Raw genomic sequence first — 15,258 nt, forward strand, 5'->3', positions numbered from 1 at the left:
CTTGACACCCAGGACCCCAACCTTCTTTGCAGGGAGAGGTTGAAAGGGAGGGACTGGAGGGGTGGAGAAATAGAGTTGCCATGCAAATAGCCAGACACACCTGGGGACTCAGAGGATGGATTGAACTTGCCATGCGCCTGCTTCCCCCCATGCAAGTACAGAGAAGCCAGGAAATAAAGAGCCCAGAGCACCCCTTCACCCACCCAGCCCTGCTATAGAGCCTGGGTGGTCCACCCAGTGGTCTACCTTGGAGACCAAAGTGCAGAGACTGGCCCTGGTGGTGCACAGGCCCTGCCCCTCCTCCTGCAGTGGTGCAGCCTGCACCCTCTCTTCTCATCACTCTTCCCATTTCAGTTTCCTTCCTGCTTCCCAGAATCCGAGACTACCCATTTCACCTCTGACCTCTAGCTCTTTCCCCACCGAGTGTTTTTGGACAGAATCCCACATTTCATTTTAATGTTTCTTTTTTAATTGAGGTGAAATTCATATAACATAAAATTACCCACCTTAAAGAGTACAATTTCCTAGTTAGTAGATCTGCAGTGTTGTGCACCCCCCTCCTCTATCTAGTTCAAAACCTTTGCATCGCCCCAGATGAAGGCCCTGCCCCCACCAGTGGTCACGCCCCCCTTTCTCTCCTGGGCCCTGGCAGCCACCACTCTGCCTTCCATCTCTGTAAGGTGGTGGGCTCTGGGTAGTTCATAAAGTAGAATCTTACAGGGTGTCAAATTGGGGGTCTGGCCTCTTTGCCTCAGCAGAATGTTTTTGAGGGCAGTCTGCATGATGGCCTGCATCAGTGTGCTGTCCCCCTGCGTGGCCCCAGTGTTCCCTTGTGTGGACAGGATGGACCAGCACTGTTCACCCATGGTTTCCACCTTTGGCTGTGGTGAACGCTGTGCAGTGAACATGTATGTGCAGGAGTTTGCCACTTCTGCAAGTGTGCTAGACGTGGAAATGCTGGGTCCCATGGTCCTCTGTGTTCAGTGCTTTGAGGAGCCGCCAACTACTTTCATGTTTGTAATCGAGAGTGTTTAGAGCTCTGTGATTTGCTTTTCATCTTCTTCAGGAAACACACTGCCAGTGCTCTGTTTCCCATCCCCTCCTCGTCCTTTGTGTCCATTTCTGCACTAGACCAAGGTCGTTTTAAATCCTCAGGCCATTCTTCGCAAGCTGGCCACCTGCCAGCTTGCTTTCCTCTGCAAACTTAATGAGCACCACTCCTCTCCTGTCGTTTAAGTCACTTATGAAGTGTTAAATGCCAGGGTGCTGGCTGATCCCAGCTGGGCAGTTTGTTTGGCCTCATGCCCCCTCTATGCTCACAGCCTGCCCTCTGTATGAGTCCCCTGGGTCCCCAGGACCACACAGTCGTACAAGGCCTGGCCTGCAGCAGGGATGAAGAAATCTGCACAAAGGAATCACAGTGTCTCCCCTGTGCTCCCTGGCTCTCAGGCCCCTGAAGCATCGGCAAGGTGCAAGGAAGTATGTGTTAGATCTGGTGGGCAGAAGGAAAGGCCACATCTACAGAAAGGAGACAAGAGTAAGAGCGTGGCAGGGTCAGGCTAGGGCAGGTCACAGGAAATGACAGTGCCACCTGAGTGAGCCAATGGGATGTGGGGCTCATTTAGGGATGAAAACCAGCAAGACAGACCACAGAGTGGGAACCAGGGCTCCACAGAGGTGCATGATGGGGCAACTTGGAGGCACCCCGTGGGCCTCATTGGCAGTCCTGGGAAAGGACATCTGTGTACAGGGGTTGGCTCTTCCTATCAGCTCTGTTCTGAGGCCATTGTTTTGAATCTTGAAGGGGAGGCACTCCAGGTCTGCTCTCAGGGCAGAAGCTCCATCCTGCTCTGTGGAGGATGTTCCTTACTCCAGGGCCAGCACTGGAGTCTTTGTGGTATATGTCTGGGGTGGAAAGGGTCAAGTGGATGAGGAGAGAGACTAAACCCCCTGGGTCAGCCTGCAGAGGAAACAGCTCTGGACCTTGAGACCACCTGTGCCCGTGGCTCTGTCACTGCCCACTGTAGCATCCTGCCTGGGACTTTCTCTCAGGGCCTTTGAGGCCTCACCTGTCAAATGGGAGGAAGGATAAGATGTGTCTTCTCCATCACCAGTGGTCTCTAAGCCTCAGAGGTTCCACCTCAGGCCACACCCTCCTGAGGCCAATCTTGACTGTGAGCTTTGTACTAAGACCCACCCAGACTGGAGTGGGAATGCCAAGAACTTATACCTCCAGGGCACAAGATGGTGTGTGCAGGACCAGCTTATCCCAGGGACAGAGGACATGGTGCTCTGCCTAGTCCCCGACACACACACAGCAGGTGCACACAGCATCCGGGCAGCCTCAGTCCCTGTGGCTTGCCCAGCTGATCTCAGGATCCCTTTCCACAGGTTGGAGCCATCGGTGATGAGGAGGAGTGGGTGAGCCTCTATGAGGAGGAGAATGAGCCCGATGCCCAGACACTGGAAATCCCAAACCTCACGCCCTACACCCACTACAGGTGAGGACAGCAGGTGACAGCTGATAACCTCCGGCTGGAGGACACATCATCATCTCAAGCCAGTGGCTTCTGTCACCAAAAAAAACCCAGTGATATATGTAAATCAAAAGTTTCCAAGTAGCAATAAACTGTAAATCAAAACCCTGAGAAGCAGGAAAGACACAAGGGGAATAACTCTGGTGTTAGAGTGGCTGTGTCTGTCCACCAGTGCTGGCCAGACAATGCTCTACAAAAGGATTCACTGATTCAGTGTGACAGCCGGGGGCCATGGGCCACAAAGATGTGACAACTTTCTTCACAGAGCTCTAAGGCCCCTTGGGACTGTTCACATGTTATGTGCAAACCAAACAGATGTCCTAGGAGCATCCCTCTGCCACCCTCTTCCGGGACCCAAGAGCTGCTAGTCTCACTAATCAAGCACTTAACATGCCATTTCACCTTTTGCTTCTTGATCCCCAAACTTATCCGCAGTAAATCCTTGGCCATACAGAGGGCAGAGCGATCATGAGCTGTTAGTGATGTTATAACTTCCCGTAAGATCGTTGAAAGAGATGAAATTTCCAGTTATCACCAGATGTTGAGTTTGATAATGTCATTGTTCTGCCAGGATGGATACATTTCTTGAGATCAGGGAATGAAAGAATAAGAATTACTAATTCAGGGAGTAAAAGGTGAAATTACATCTTCATGAAGAACATTTTTTTAGTACAATACCAAAGTTAGCATTTAAAAAAATCCTAATGAGAGATACATCTTAACATCTATTCATTTTAACATCCCTCCTAAGCTTAGAGCAGATGAATCAAGGCACAGTACACTCGTTTTTTAGAGACAAACATTTAGCTTATAAGACTTGGTATGTGAAATTAGCTGAATCTTTGTAATTATTCCAAAGGTCAGAAACTATGATTATAATCTGTGTCCACATTTTCAATTCGCATAAATTTAGGGAACCACAGTAATAAACATGTGCATGAGAGTTTAGGGGATTCATTGTATGTAAATTCAGTTCAAATAATTATACATGCAGATAAAGAACAGACAGGTCTGAAAGCATTAAGGTGAACCTCGAAGGACTTCCGACTCCACCTGGCTTTGCAGATAAGGAAGTTTTGGCCTGGTTTACCAAAAGGCTCACAGCACGTGGTTAAAGTGCCAGGGTGTAGATTCCGGGCCACCACCCTCCTCCTGAACCAATAGAAAGTGGGGTACAGAGTACCCTTAGACATTAAAACAACACTGGACTTTCAAAACTGCCATCTGGTAGCAACAGTGTGACACTCTGTTCTGTCCAGTAGTCCCTTGAATCTTAACTATCAAGTTTACCCTAAACTTGAATCAGCCAATGCAGCTGATTGGATTCTGGCCCTCTACCCATCCCGCTGTATCACTCAAAATTTAACCTCCTTGACTCACAAGAGAGCAGTCTTTGAAGGCTTTTCAGAAAGCGGTCCCTATATGTAATTTGCATTTTTAATGAAACCAGGTGGGAAGAGTGTGTCCCCGAGCAATGGCCTTTCTGAACAGGTGGACATACCCTGAGCCTCCCTGAGAGCAGCCAAGAGGGTTTTATTACCTTTTACTGTGGAATAACTCTGATCCCTGATTTTCCCTCCAGATTTCGAATGAGACAAGTGAATATCGTTGGTTCAAGTCCCTTCAGCCAGTCATCCCGGGTCATCCAGACCCTGCAGGCCCCACCCGATGTGGCTCCAACCAGCATCACTGTCCGAACCGCTAGTGAGACCAGCCTGCGGCTGCGCTGGGTGGTAAGTGGGAGCTGGGAAGGGGAGGATGCAGGACGGTGCCCCAGGAGGCTGAGGCAGGCCTGGGATCCGGAGCTTAGCACAGTCCTTAGTCAGGCCTTCTTCCTTGTCAAGACTGATCCATCCTTAAGCCCAATGGCATTATACTTTCCAATTAGTGTAGGATCACAGACCCGCCTCGGCTGTCTCATTAATCACTAGCGTTGTTCACTCTTTTCTTGAAACGGGGCTGCTCTTCAGGGCAGGAATGTGGATGGCACTCCATGCTGGACCTATAAGTCTTTAAGCTTCTGTCAACATGGAACCAATACTCAGTATTTGTTAGAGGGCCAGCCTGATGTTTAATCAGAACATTTCCCCACAAAATTAAGCCAAAATGTATTAAAAGAAATCATGTCCAACCAAAGTTACTGACAGGGTTTCATTTAATTAAAAAAGAAAAGTTTTAGGGAAAAATAGGTGGTTCTAAGAATCTTCCCCCCATGCTTTCCATGGAACCAGCCTCATAACTCAGGCCTATCCTTTGACATCTTGTAAAACAATGGTTTTAAAGTGTCAGCTTGTCACAGACTGCCCTTCATTGCCAGCCTCTGCCTGATTCCCAGTACAATGGGAACCCCGAGTCCGTGGGCTACAGGGTGAAGTACTGGCGCTCCGACCTCCCATCTTCGGCACTGGCCCAAGTCATCAACGACCGGCTAGAGAGGGAGCTCACCATTGAGGAGCTGGAGGAGTGGACGGAGTACGAGCTGCAGATGCAGGCTTTCAACGCCATCGGGGCCGGGCCCTGGAGTGAGCTGGTGCGGGGACGGACTCGGGAATCAGGTGAGAAGAGGACAAGGCGGGCCCTAGAGATGTGGCCCACTCACTAGAGGTGGGACCTGGTGAGTCTCTAAGTCCCAAGTAAATGGCACCTCTCTGGTTTGTCCTTCTTGTGTCTGTGTTGGCATGCTCCAAAAGGAATTTAAGTGAAACTTTAGGCCTAGTGCCACTCCTTTGAGGTTGATGTTGAACCTAGCAGGGGCTGGACTCATACTTTCATTTTTTTAAGTTAGGGATCATTTTCCCTATACTGATGAAAAGTGAGAGCATGTGAAGATCTGATAGGGAATCTTTAACTACAAGGTGTTCAGGACCCCCTGTTTGGGAAGAATGTAGGTAGTGTGTTCTGAGGTGTAGCTGCAGTAACAAGTAGACCCTGAAGGCCAGTTGCTTCAGTGCTATAGCTGATTTCTCACTGTGACTGCAGGCTAAGTGGCTGTCCCTATTTGGTGCATAGCTTTCTTCATGAGGTAATTAAAGGGCCCAGGCTCTGCTGTCCCATGGGGCTAATCACCCTCTGCTCCCAGTTACCAGAGGGAGGAGAAAGAGCAAAGAGCAGGCATGCCTCCTCTGAAAACCTGTGTAGAAACAGCCCTTTGCTCTGTTCATCTCCATCAGTCTTGGTCATGGGTACTGCTAACTGCTAGGAGGAAAAGAACAAGAGTTTTTGGTCAACACTGAGAGTCCCTGCTGCTTTGTGCTGATAATGAGCTGTCCCCCGATCCTCTAGGCTTTGTGGATGGTCATGTCTCAAAATCTGGATGACCCTCCTAGCCTCATCATAGTTTTAGAAGCACAAAGGGAAGAGTGCAGCACAGTTTTCAGAGACACCTGACATGGACTGGCCTCCACCCAGGCCACATGGGTGAGGTGTGGCCCTGGACAGGGAGGAGCGAGCTGCCCTGTATGTTCTGGCAAGGACTCAGCACATCCAGCAGCTGCTAATTCTAGGCTCACCAAGGCTATTAAAAATAGTTCTGGGCTGGGGATGTGGCTCAAGCGGTAATGTGGCATGCGCGAGGCGCTGGGTTTGATCCTCAGCACCACATAAAAATAAAATAAAGATGCTGTGTCCACCGAAAAGTGAAAAATAAATATTAAAAAACTCTCTCTCTCTCTCTCTCTCTCTCTCTCTCTCTCTCTCTCTCTCTCTCTTAAAAAAATAGTTCTTAAAATAAACCCTGCCTGTGTCCACACCAGATGAGGGGAAAATGTGACAGGTGGAGGCAGGGACCTGGCTCAGGGGTCGGAGGTGAAGACCGAGGCCCTCCACTCCTTCCCCAGGAAGTCCCCCTGCATTTTGCTTATTATTCCTTCTCTTTGCCTCCTCTCCACTGACTACATTAAGTGAAAGCACTTCTACTCTCCCACCTCAACTCTATCAGGGCCTTGCTGTTCCCTGAGCCCAGTGTGAGTCTCCTTTCCTTAAGGCTCCCAGGGACACATCAGGGAGTCACCCTAGAACCTGAGAAGGGTCAAGAGGGAGTCGACAGGCAGGGTACCTGCAGCAGCTGTTTCTACCTGGAGTGCTTGAAAACACCCAGGGGCTCCTCTCCCCACGAGAACCCTCTGCTCCTATCCCCACACTAAGACACCATGGGAGGAGGGCCTCCCCGGGCAGTTTCAAGTAGCAAAATTAATTAATGAAGTTTTTAATGTTGAAAAACACCTTAGGAGGAAATTAGAATTCAGCATGAATGTGATGGAAAATATATAGAAGAACAAGTTAGGAAGGCCAAGTACAAGTTGCGTGTGGCTCTAGAGGCAGCCATCCTTGAGGCCAGGGAGGGCAGGAAGGAGAAGGGGACGGGTGCTGTGGCCCTAGCAGTGGCCTGCCTGAGCTCCAAGAGGGACTGGAGGCCAGGGAAGACCGTGCAAGGCTTGCAGTGAGGCCTGAGAGAAGCTGGTAAGGAGGGGTCAGCTTTGACAGGAAGACGAGGTCTGCTGAGCCTGCTGGCCATGGGCCCCTTGGCTTCCTCTACTGCCTGATTACCCAGTGCCAGCTAGGGCCCTGTGTGTGCAGTCACAGCTTTAGGTGTGTCACAGAACTGGCCCTTGGCCCTCCAGGTGGCCAGGGGTGGCAGCACAGACTGCTTGGGGTATACAGTGTATCTGTAGGCACCACTTCCTGCATGAGTCGGGCTGTGGAAGCTCTGAGAGGCACTGAGAAGCATCTTCTCATCTCCTTTGCTCATTCCTCAAACCACAGACACCGTGTAGGTCTAAATTGACATTGCTGTTACCTGGATTGCACTGGGTTCCCAGGGCCCTCCCTGACTTTGGTCCACTCTCAGTCACAAACTCCAAGCTAAAGATTTCATGAGGTTCGTGACTTTATTTCCTCCTCATTTTCTGGGGGCCCAGTCAGGGGACAGTTGGGGCAGGTGGAAGAATTTAAACAGGAGCAGGGAGACAGAGAATTGTTGTCAGGCAGGAATCTTCTCCTCGTGCAATGTGAACCCAGAACCTGCTAATGGAGCCACTGAGGGCTTGCTGTCATGCTGACTGGCATGTCCCCAGGGGACTGGGAGAGAGGATCTTGCTGAAGCAAGTCTGGGCTTTGTTCAGACTAGGTTTTATTATATTAGAAGAGATTGAGACACACGGATGCTTGGCTTGTGACTGAGCAAGTGGATTTTTAGAAAGCTATATTATCTTCAACTTCTGAGTCTTTGTAACAAAGTAGAGAATTTGAGAAAATTTAAGGGCTAGTTCTAAATCCAGTAACAGGAAGAACAATAGTGTGTGTGTGTGTGTGTGTGTGTGTGGTGCTGGAGATTGAACCCAGGGCCTCATATCTGCTAGGCAACCGCTCTGCCACTGAGCCACACACTCTGAGCCAAAATAAAATATTTTTTAAAAAAATCTTTTGCTATACCCAACTATAAAATTGTGGATAAAATAGAAATTTTTACAATTTTAAAATTAATGGTATGCTCAGAAGACAAACAGTGAAATCTCCAGGTGTCAGCAGCATAAAGGGAACTGAAAACCAAGCAGCAAGTGCTACGCAGTGGGCTGGATCCATCCTGGCATTGTGAGGACTCAGGGTTTGATGCACATGAAGGAGCAGGAAGGTGAGCCTGCAGAAATGGGAGTTGGGACCTAAGCTCCTGTGTGAGGATGCGGCTCTTCCATATTAAGGTTAAAAGTGTCTGCCCACAGAGTTTCACTTGTGTCCACCTAGACCGTGGATGGGGAAAATGACTAGGCCTGTGCCTCACTCAGATTCAGGCTCTTATGAGGGACCCAGAAACTCCCAGAAGAGAAATTAATGTAGACTTTGGTCCCAGAAACCAAAAGTACAAGCAATGAAAGAAAAAAAAATAGGTAAATTGGGTCTCATCAGAGTGAGAACTTTTGTGCTTCAAAGAATTTTATACACAAAATGCAAAAAAAAAAGGAAGAAAACATTTTCAAATCATATATCTGACAAGAAGTTTGTTTCTAGAATATATAAAGATCTCTTACTTCACAGTAAAAAGATAAATGATCCAATTAACTGGGCAAATGTCTGAGTAGACATTTCTCCACAGGAGATAGACAAATGGCCAATAAGCACATGAAAAGATGCTCAACACCATTAGTCAGTAAGGAAATGCAAATCAAACCATAATGAGGTATCACTTCATATACTAAAATAGCTAAAATTATTTCAAAAGATGGACAATAGCAGGTATTGGTGAGATGTGAAGAAACTGGAACCCTTACAGTTTGGTGATTCAATGCAAAATGATGCAAGTGACTTCAGAAAACAACTGATGCTCCTCAAAAGAGTCAACATAATATTACCATATTACACAGCTATTCCACTCCTAGGTATATACCCAAGAAGACTGAAAAGGTTTGTCTACATAAAAATTTGACCATGAATGTTCATAGCAGCATTCATTATAATAACCAAAAAAGCAGGAAGAACCAAATGTTCATCAGTTGACAAATAGATAAGTAAAATATGATTTATCCATACAAAGGATAATTTAGCAATAAAAAGGAGTGAAATTCTGGTACATAATATGATACAATCTGGTAGATGAACCTTGAAAATATCATACTAAGTGAAAGAAGCCAGACACAAAATATCATATACTGTATGACTTCATTTATATGACATGTCTAACATAGACAAATATACAGAACCAGAGAGTAGATTTCTGGTTGCCTAAGCCTGAGGAAGGGCCTGTGGAATGGGGCAATTTGTAATGGGTATAGGGTTCCTTTGGGGGGTAATGAAAACTAAAGTTCCTTATGGTAATGGTTGCACAATTCTGAATACACTAAAAACACTGAATTGTACACTCGAAATAGGTGAATTCTAGAATATATGGATTACATCACAATACAAATGTTTTTTGAAGAAAAGCTCAGCCTTTTGTAAATTAATTTTGTATAGATAAAATGTTATAAAAATAAGTGTAGTGCATAGATTTTTGCATTTTGCCTATGTTCAGAAGCACTGAAGATTGTCCTCATTTACATTAATATCGTTTCATTCTCAGAGAAACATCACCATCCTGAAATAGCTCTATATTGTACCATACTGGAGATTGTCCTCTTCTCCAAAACAGAATGAAACAAAGAGAAAAATACCTCCAAAAGAAAGAAAGAAACTGGCTGCAAGCCAGACCTTCTGCACACCCAACAAAAGCAAATACAACTTCTCTCTGAACAAATATTGTCACAGCCAAATTGTCCCAAATAAAACCTAGCCCTTTTTACAATGAGAAAATTAACAGATGCACAAGGAAATACTCTGCCACAGGTAAACATGAAACAGCTTTTAAAAAAGAAAGTACAGAGGACCTGATTGCTTTCAAATGCATACTAGTTTGAAAGAATGTGTAATAAGTACATTTGAAATTATTAAAGTTTCAAATTATTAAGGAAAATCATTTAAACTTTAGATTTGAGCCAGAAACTGAAAACACACAAAGACACAAAGACATAAAAATTGAAAATATAACAGAGATAGAAAAACAAAGACCAGAGTGAGAGGTCTAATACACATCTAATAGGACTCAAAAGGGATATAAGGAAGAATGGCTGAGAAATACCAGAATTGATGAAAGACATTTTCATCAGACTGAAGAAGGGTAGATCCCAAATATAAGTAAAAATAAATCCACACCAAAATGCCTTCTGCTACAACTGCTAAACACCAAAGCCAAAGACAGAACCATAAAGACATTTGGAAGTGAAAGACAGATGACCTGCAGAGGTGATTATGACAGCTTGGTTGAAATAACTTCTCAAGTACCATGAGGGTCAGAAGAAGATGGAATCACTTTGTTGCAGGGACTGAAAGGAAAGAACCCTCAAACTGAAGTTTTATACCCAGCTAAACTATTCTTAGTGATTTCATTCAAAAAAACAACAAACTACATGTTGTATAAAAATAGAGAAAATAGAAACATTGCTTTGATAACTTTTCAAAGAATACTCTTTAAAAACAGAGTTAACCAATGCAGAATTTCTGAATTGGGTCTATATTTTTTGTATGAACCTTTCCAGCCATTGAAAACCTATTTTTACAGGTTTAGAGAATGCAGAGGATAATGTTCTGTAGATAAGCTCATTCCACATGTTTTTCTTCTGGCTTTGTTTACTTCAAACAATCTTGGTTCTCTTTCACAATAACTTGAAGGGTCTTTCTCAAGCAGTTTCATTTTTGTAGGGACTACAACATTTCATTTAATATGGAGGAATAGATTTCATATCAAGAGAAGCATATTGGAGTTGGTTTTGTCTTAGTCTGTTGTCTCATGCGCTCTGGAGGGGAATCAAATGTAGCCTATGCAGAATGAACTGTGGACTGCAGTGTGGTTGTGTTTATAGTTGACTTGATGTTTCTGCAGCTGAAGCTTCTCTTTCTTCATCATTATGTCTTTTCTTCTTTTGAGGGTATGGCTTACAGAAAACTATCTTTTAGATTTTCATTGAACTTTATTCAGTTAGAAACTTTAGTGCAACACATCTGTCTGGAAAGAAGAGTTTTGGTTCAAGTGGCTTCATCATAATTTGGATAATTGGGTTATTGGTATTCATTTTAAGATGCAGACAATTTAGATTTCATAGATTTCTAATGCTGGGACCCCTTTCAGGCCAAGCCCTTTATGGTAGGTGCTGATTCTCCATGGCAGCCCCCAGTCACACTGCGAAACCCTCAGGTGCCCCCTCCAATGCTGTGGTGTTGCAGGATTTCAATTCTTCCTCCTCTGCACGGAGCTTTTGGAGACTGCTCATGTGGAAGACTCCTCCCTCTGATCAGCAAGACCCTCCCTGTTGCAACAGTTATGACTTCTTAGCTTCCCTGCTCCTGCTGACACTCACCCTCCTCAGCAGAGATCCATCCTGCCAGGCACTGCTTAGCATGAGGAGGGGAGATGAGGTTGATGAAGTCACAGGCTGAACTGTGGAGCCAATGGGATGGGAAGGGATTGGAGAGAGAGCTGAGGAAGAGGGCAAAGCTGCTGACCTGGGTTCAAGTCTCACCTCCATGAAAACAATAGTTCTTTGGAACTGAAAAATGGCACAGTTAGCAGGAATACTGAAAAGGGATTGGAAACATGGAGCAGAACATCTTGAACCACATTTAAGTGAAATTTGTGGCTCTGAAATGCAGTCTAATTTCTTCCATGACATCTTACGATATATTGTAAGGATAAATGAGGCCTTAAAAATCAAAAGAGACCACACGAGGAGCATCAGTGAACTGCACAGTAAGAAATCCCAAAGAGAGGAGAGAATAGGTAGAGAAGAAGAAAATAAGTTTTTTGAATGGATTTGTTTTTTAATGAAAGGGGAATTTCTAAGAACATTGCAAAACTTAAGATGTCAGATTGGAAAAGATGTTGAACCTACCTCAGAACAGATATAAGGTATTTCTTTTTCAAATCTTAAAAACCTATCTTGTAACTAAATGGCAGATTTTGCCTGGGTGGAATTTGAATTGGCTGAAAATTTTAATCTTGAACTTTGCCATTTTCTCTTCTTTAACAACTCGACCCAGCTCTCTCCTTATGAAAAACCCAGCCATGTTCCAAGCACAAAGCCCAAGTCGCTAAAGTCATCAGGTTGACCTCATTCTTTGGGGACATGCGTGGTCCTCTAATAAATGGATGCATATATTACCTACCACATCATAGAAAATCAGTGGTTATTTGTAGGTCTGCAGTGAGAATTGGGCACTTATTGTTTCAAAGACTGACTCGCAGGAAGTAGATAAGGGTCCAGGAGGTGGAGCAGTTGGGTTGCTATGACAATGGCCCTTCTTCTTATAGACAAGAGACAGAGTTTTGAGAACATAAACTAAACTTGTGGGCATACATTATACTTGGTGTTCATACCTTAAGTAAATTCAGATAAATTTTAGGTTTACATTTCATTTAATGATAGTGACTCCTTTAGTTCATAGTTTGTTAGTCTATTTTGTTTGTTACTCTTTTTTATAAATAAGCAAATGTAAAAACCATTTCATGGAAAAGGACATAGTAGCATTTGAGACAACCAATAGGAGCCCCTTGTCCGCTCAGGGAGTCTGCAGGGGCCATGCCGAAGCCACAGCTGGAATGCAACTGGGACAGGGGCTGGCACCTGAGACAAGCATCCTTCCCTGTTCTGAGAACTGACTAAACTTAAAATCACAAATATCCCTTCTCTGTGTCACATATCTGCTCATATAAATTGACATTATTTCATTGAATGACTGAACAATTGAGTGAATGACTCTCAACTGACGTGTTTGAGAAGAAAGCTTGTCTACTAGATTAAGCTGACCAGCAGTATCTCCCTCCAAAACATAGAGATGGTCACTGTGGCTTTTCCTAACAGGTAAACAGGTGACTTTTCTATTTTGTAGACACATTTACTGACCTACTATGGCAGCAGATTCAGGGCTGGGCAGTAAGGAGAGGTACTCAGGAGGGAGGGGAAAGGTGCTGCCCCCAGGGCTATCAGGAGTCAGGAAATGGACCTTCTTGGGGTGGGCAGCCAAGGTCTTGGCCCTTCCAGGACTTCTCTGTGATTCCCCCCACCCCCTGGGAAGATCTCTGCAGGTGGGTGAGGCCCCTTACCCAAAGATCAGCATCTCCTCAGCAGATTATATTGTTAGACTATGGCTCACTGTGGATCTGCAGAAATTATTGGTTGATGCCAAGCACAGTGGCATATGCCTGTAATCCCAGTAATTCTGGAGGCTGAGACAGGAGGATCCCAAGTTTGAGGCTGGCCTCAGCAACTTAGTGAGGCCATGTCTCAAAATAAAAGGGCTTGGCATGTAGCTCAGTGGTAAAAGGTCTCTGGGTTAAATCCCCAGTACAAAAAACAAAAAAGAAAAAAAAAAGAAGAAGACACTGTGAGCTGAACTAGTATCTCAATTAAGCTTGCCAAATATCTAAGACTAATGACTTCTGGTGTTTTGTCTTAAAAACTGGGGCTGGGGTTGTGGCTCAGTGGTAGAGTGCAGATGTGAGGCACTGGGTTTAATCCTTAGCACCACATAAAAATAAATAAATAAAATAAAGGTATTGTGTCCACCTATAACTTTATTTTTTTTAAAAAAAAAAACTATAGTAGTGTTATAACAGAGTACCCCAAACCAGGTGGCTTAAACAACAGTAATGCATTGTCTCAGAATCCTGGAGGCCAGGAGTCTGAGGTCCAGGCATCAGCGGGCTGTGCCCCCGCTGGAGATGTGGGGGAAGGTCTCCCTCAGGCCCTCTCCTGGTCCTGGAAGTCCTTGACTCACCTTTCTATGGTGTTGTCCCTGTGTGTGGGTCTGTTCATTCCCGTGCATCTCCCTGTGTGTGTGTCTACAAATTCTCCTTTTTGTAAGGACATCCATCTGCTAGATTAAAGCCCACCTTACTCCAGTGTGTCACACCTTAACAGATTACATCTGCAATAGCCCTATTTCCAATTACGGTCTGGCTCCAAAGTATGGATTCAGAGGGGTACACGATTCAACGCCTAACAAAGATCAGAGCATGTGGCATGAAACTATGATGTGATCCAATGTCCAAGAGCAGCATTATTGTGCAGACACAGGCTCTGGCTGTATTCAGGTGAACTGGGTCCTCACAGCCTCTACACAACAGGAGGAAGTCATGCCACCTGAGTAAATGAATGAATGAGTGGGAAAAGCTTATGTGTGGGCCCCCAGCCTGGGCCCTGGAGGACTGCCGGTGTCTGTCCAGCTTCCAAAAACTACACCCAGCACTCCCATCTCTCGCTCATCCTCGTGCGACACCTGGTTACAGCATCATCACCTCCCTGTCTTCAGGACCAAGCACCTGCTCAGTGAAAGTGCTGCACTTAGCAGTTTCCCACGTGGGGCAGTGAGGCTGGGGGTGGAATGGCATCCTCAGGTCCACTCTGGGTTTGCTTTTGCTCCTGAGCTGCTTCTTCCTGAGGAGCCTCATGGCCTCCCAGTTCAAAAGATGACTCTGCACTTGGTAGTGACCTCAGAGCCCAAGTGACAGGCAGGTACCTGTCTGATGCCTACTGTGAGATGCAGAAAACTTGAAGTGCATTCCTCCTTTTATACCACAGTGGCCCTGGGGTACAATGTGACCTTTAGGCCCAGGTTCAGAGTTCCTCTTTGCTTATGACCCATAAAATCAGAGGTGCATCCTCTGACTTGCTTGGGGACTTACCCAGATCCATATTTTCCTGTCTGAATGGCCTTGAAGAGTGAGTGGGCCCCATAGAAAAATAGTGAAGTCATTGAGACTGTCTAGAATATGAAGTCCTTGTTTTTAATGTTTTACTGTTTTCTTTTTACATATCATACCTGAATCCCGGCACACATAGCAAAACAATGAGTTCAGTAACAGGGTAAATGGAGAAAAGAAGAGCTTCCGTAAAATCAGGAAAACTACATGTGCAAGGGCCTCTGTAGGCATCTCCTTGTGAAAAACAACATCCATTTAAATAGAATGAAATGAGGTTCCTTAAGCTTTAGTCCTCTCGTCTGCACAAAGGATAATGACAACTGCCTCATTGGGTCACTTTGGGACTACACTCAATTAGAAATCTGAGAACACCTAACAGAGAGACAGACACAGGCAAACCGCCCCTCCCCTTCCCTCTGTGTACATTGTAAGGTCTTTGCTCTGGCCCCTGCCCCCATTGCAGAATGCCCTGTTCAGAGATGTCACCGAGCTGTCTGA

General features: G+C 45.4%; 1 protein-coding gene across 4 annotated transcripts in view; it reads left to right on the forward strand.

The window, feature by feature from the left end:
* The window catches only part of Sdk1 (sidekick cell adhesion molecule 1), a 521,957-nt gene that overhangs the window by 394,623 nt on the left and 112,076 nt on the right, over positions 1-15,258 (forward strand). For all 4 annotated transcript variants that reach the window (XM_048785279.1, XM_048785280.1, XM_048785281.1 and 1 more), the window contains 3 exons: positions 2,392-2,501; positions 4,120-4,270; positions 4,855-5,092. In XM_048785279.1, coding sequence (XP_048641236.1) covers positions 2,392-2,501; positions 4,120-4,270; positions 4,855-5,092 — 499 coding nt within the window. The remainder of the gene's footprint in view (positions 1-2,391; positions 2,502-4,119; positions 4,271-4,854; positions 5,093-15,258) is intronic.

The sequence above is a fragment of the Marmota marmota genome, unplaced genomic scaffold (assembly GCF_001458135.2).
Source record: "Marmota marmota marmota unplaced genomic scaffold, marMar, whole genome shotgun sequence".
Taxonomy (NCBI): Eukaryota; Metazoa; Chordata; class Mammalia; order Rodentia; family Sciuridae; genus Marmota; species Marmota marmota.